This window comes from Vigna unguiculata, chromosome 3 (genome assembly GCF_004118075.2).
Source record: "Vigna unguiculata cultivar IT97K-499-35 chromosome 3, ASM411807v1, whole genome shotgun sequence".
NCBI lineage: Eukaryota > Viridiplantae > Streptophyta > Magnoliopsida > Fabales > Fabaceae > Vigna > Vigna unguiculata.
Genome location: NC_040281.1, coordinates 19069695 through 19074377, shown reverse-complemented (window position 1 = coordinate 19074377; position 4683 = coordinate 19069695). Strand labels below are relative to the sequence as shown.

Here is a 4683-nt window from a genome sequence, read left to right as displayed (position 1 = left end):
CAACGAGATTACCTTCACTCACAAGGAAAAGAAGTTTGTGCTTCATCATTTAGCACATCCACAAGTGTTTGAGGATAAAGTTCGATTGAAAAAGAGAAAGAGAGAGATGAGGAGAGAAAAAAGGATAAAAAAAGCCCTCAAACTCTCTAAAACCTAACTAAAGATGAATAAGAGGTTGGAAAGTGTGGTGTTCCTTTACTTGAGGTCATTCAAAAGGAGGACATTTTGACCAATAAACTCTTAAAAAGAGTTCTCCTAGTTGAACAACCTCAATACCTCCTTCTGTGTAAAGGAACACTCACATGCACTGCCACTTCTTTAGAGCCTAAGAAGTTATCTCCTGAATTGGAAAAGCTTTTGAAGATCTAGGAAGGCCCAAAAGAACTTCCACCTTTTAGGGGAATAAAGCATAAATAAACCTTGTGCCTAGGGTTGGCTTACCAAATAAACCAGCTTATAGGACTAACCCATAAAAGACTAAGGAAATAAAATCTCAAGTTCAAGATTTTCTAGAGAAGGGTTAGGTCCAAAAGAGTCTTAGCCCTTATGTTTTGTCTATCTTATTAGTATCTTAGAAAGATGGCAAGTGGAGAATGTGTTGTGACTTTAGAGCCATCAATAATGTTACCATTAAATATAGGCATCCAATTCCTAAACTTGATGTGATAAGTTGCATGGGTCCATTATATTTTCTAAAATTGATCTAACGAGTGGTTATCACCAAATAAGAATTAAAGAGGGTGATGAGTATAAAATTGCTTTTAAGACCAAGTTTGGATTATATGAGTTGTTGGTGATGCCTTTTGGCCTTACTAATACACCTAGCACATTCATGAGGCTCATCAATCATGTTCTTAGGGATTGCATAGGTAGATTTGTAGTAGTTCACTTTAATGATATTTTGGTGTATATTTGAAGTTTACATGAGCACATAGGACACTTGAAAGTTGTTCTCTCCACTTTAAGGGACAACCAACTTTTTGGATATGTAAACAAATGTACATTTTGTGTAAATAATGTGGTCTTTTTTAGATTTCATTGTCAATAAAAATGAGGTTCATATCGACCCCAAGGAAATCAAGACCATCCAAGAATGACCTATTCCTAAAAATAAAGGAGAGGTTAGGAGCTTTCATGGATTGGTAAGCTTTTATAGGAGATTTGTTTCTAACTAGTCTACTTTGGCTTCACCCCTTAATGAGTTGGTCAAGAAAGAAGTGTCTTTTATTTAGGGTGAAAAGCAAGAATCTGCATTCAAGCAACTCAAGGAAAAACTCACCAATGCACCCATTCTAGCATTACCTGATTTTTCAAGAACGTTTTAGCTAGAGTGTGATGCATTCGATGTAGGCATAAGTGCAATGTTGTTTTAGGGAGGTCACCCGATTGCTTACTTTAATGAAAAACTTCAAGGTGTCTCTCTCAACTACCCTACCTATGAGTTGTATGCATTAGTAAGAGCCATTCAAACTTGGGAACACTACCTAGTGTCCAAGGAGTTTGTTATTCACAATGACCATGAGTCACTCAAATATTTGAAGTGAAAACATAAGTTGAATAAGAGACATACAAAGTGGATGGATTTCTTAGAACAATTTCCTTATATGATAAAATACAATAAGGACAAAAGTAATGTTGACGCTCTATCTAGAAGGCACAACTTGTTTTCAAAATTGGGAACCCAAATTATTAGATTTGATCACATATATGATTTGTATGAACAAGACTCTGAGTTCTCTTCCATTTTTGCTAATTGTCAAAAGAAAGCACAAGGAGATTTCTATGTTTCCCAAGTTGTTTGTTCCTAGAAGGAAAATTTTGTGTGCTCCAGTCTTCTCATAAAAAAGTCCCAGTGAAAGAAACACATCAGGGGGGCTTATGGGCCATTTTTTAGGGAAAATTTTATTGGTCCCACATGAGAAAAGAAATCCAAAGACATTGTTATAGATGCATTGCATGTTTACAAGCTCAGTCTAGGACTATATATGCCCATGGTTTATACTCCTGTTTGCCTATTACTTCATCACCTTGGGAAGATATTAGCATGAATTTTATCCTTGGTCTATTCAAGACTGAAAGGGGATTTGATTTTATCTTTGTGGTAGTGGATCGTTTTAGTAAAATGACTCATTTCATACCATGTCACAAGGTAAATGATGCAAGCAATATAGCAAAACTATTCTTTAGAGATGTGGTCAAACTTCATAGGTTGCTTAAAACAATAATGTCTAATAGAGATACCAATTTCCTAAGTTACTTTTGGAAAACTCTTGGATGTAGGCTAGGAACTAAGATTAATTTTTCAACCCTCAAATAGGCAAACATGGTAGTTAATAAATCTCTCGGCAACATGCTAAGCACAATCCTAAATGATAGTTATTTTCTATTTGAAGAAAATGTAATCTATCCTTAATATTAGTAAATAAAGACGTAAAGAATCAAGAGGTTACACCACTTTTCAATTACTTTTTAGTAAAAAATAAACCAAATCACTTTTTATTTCACGCGTACGATAAATTTAAATTCACATGTTAAAACAAAAAAAGGCCGGTTAAGTTAGGTAATGGAATATGCATATATAAATTTCAATATATAAAATTTCACAATTTATTTCTCTTAAATTAACATCGAATATCTTTTTTGTCATTTTTAACAATAAAAGAAATCTTTCAAATGACAATAAATAACGTTTTACTAGAATATAAAATCGGATGAAAAAACAACAAAAATTTGATACTATTTAAAGGAATAGGAGAATTGTGACAGGCAGGTGATTGAAAAGCAAAATAGAGACTCTAAAAGAACGAAAAGATGAAAAAAACAACGATAGAATGAAGAGTGTGAAGAATCTTAAAGAAAACTTGTCCTTAAAGAAAAGCAACGCGGGATTGAAGATGCGGTGACAAGTTATGCTCTAGATTGCATCAAGCTGCAAGGCAATTGATGCTATGTTTTTGGTTTTAAAAAATGATACCTTTCTTGTTTGGTAGAATAGCCAAATGAGAATGATTGTTGAGTTTCCTATTTAAGAAGGGTAGATTGAGTTGATTGAAAAGTGAGATCGGTAGAGTTGTTGAGATGGCAGCAGATTGGGGTCCAGTGGTGATATCAGTGGTGCTGTTTGTGCTGTTAAGTCCAGGGTTACTGTTTCAGCTTCCAGCGAAGGGCAAAGTGGTGGCTTTTGGGAGCATGCAAACTAGTGGCCTTTCTATCTTAGTCCACACCATCATCTTCTTTGGACTCATCACCATCTTTCTACTTGCCATTGGTGTGCACATTTACTCTGGATAATCAATCATCCCCTTCCATATCTTGCTTTCTTTTCCTCTATATATCATTTCTTTTTCTCCTTTTTTACTGTATTTTCATTTCTTTTGTCGTCATGTAACCTTAAGATGTGTGATCAAGGATTTATGCCTTAATTTAATTTCTTCTTTCATTTTATGTTCACCTATGTGCTTTTCATTTTTTACTTACTTATGTTGGACAAACTAGTACATCTTATATCAGTTTTAGTTAATATAGAAAAATTTTACTGTTGTAACGTGAATTTCAACCTTTAAATTAATTTGAGATAAAGGTTATAGTTAAAGTATTTATTAGAAGCGGAGTCTTAAGTTTAACTCAACTCCACAAAACTGAGTTTAATCTTTAGTAATATGAAACTTTCAACATATTTCCTCACACCGAGATATATGATATCATATTAGAAGTGGAGTTTTAAGTCTAATTCAACTCTACAAAAACGGTTTGTAATGTGAGGTTTGTACCTCACTTATATATTATAAAATAGTCTTATCTCTAATCGATGTGAGACTTCCAACAATGTTTAAAACAATTATAAACTACTTCTAAGAATGAAAATGAAATATAAGTTCTAAATAAAACTTATTAATTTGAAACGAAATCAGTTTACAATAATTTAGAAATTATGATGAACTTTGTTTACCTACATTTTCTTTAATAAAAAAAACAATTTTAATTATGATAAATAAATATATTGTAATTGGAATAACTTTTACACATCAAGTTTGAGTGAATATTATATGTCTTACGTAAGATTCTTCTAATTTGACATTAAATATTTTCAGATATTTTGTTGTAAAGCACATTCCTAGATATGGTTATATTTCAATTTCATCCCAAATAACTATATATTTTCAACTCTTGCTTTGTTTTGATTCAAGAAACTCAGACATATAATTGATTATGTGAAAATTCGAAATGTTAAAGATAAAGTTAAATTTTGGAAAGAGCTTGTCTTACTGTTATTATGAAACATAGAGATATTGAGAGTTATTTTTTTAAACTTGAAAGATAATCTTGACTTAGAAGATATCAAATTAAGTTCATTCTTAAAATGAATATTCTATGAACAGTGTTTTTACCTGTAAGGACAATAGTAAAAATAAAATTTATATCAAAATCATTGACATTCAAAAAGTCATATTCACAGTAAACAAAAACACTCCATGAATATAATAAATACCATTATAATAAACATAAGTATGTATGGTAATGAAACATACTTATTTGAGAAAAAAATTATTATGGCTGATTTGACTCCATGTTATTACTAACGACATTTGTGTTACCTTTATGGTCATCAAAATGCCATTATGGTCGAAGTTATGATGAAAAAACAATGCAAAACGACAATCCACATAGCCAAAACTCTAAAAA

The 4683-nt window shown here is 31.9% G+C and overlaps 1 protein-coding gene across 1 annotated transcript; it reads left to right on the top strand.

Annotated features, from left to right (window-relative positions):
• The first annotated feature begins 3028 nt into the window (after nucleotides 1-3028).
• LOC114177245 lies at nucleotides 3029-3450 on the top strand. The gene has a single exon (XM_028062519.1). The coding sequence runs from the start codon at nucleotides 3079-3081 to the stop codon at nucleotides 3289-3291; it is 213 nt and encodes a 70-aa protein (XP_027918320.1). The 5' UTR covers nucleotides 3029-3078; the 3' UTR covers nucleotides 3292-3450.
• Nucleotides 3451-4683: the final 1233 nt, after the last annotated feature.

Coding starts and splice junctions, on each gene's coding strand:
- LOC114177245 (XM_028062519.1), top strand. CDS start 3,079: ATGGCAGCAGATTGGGGTCCAGTGGTGATATCAGTGGTGCTGTTTGTG.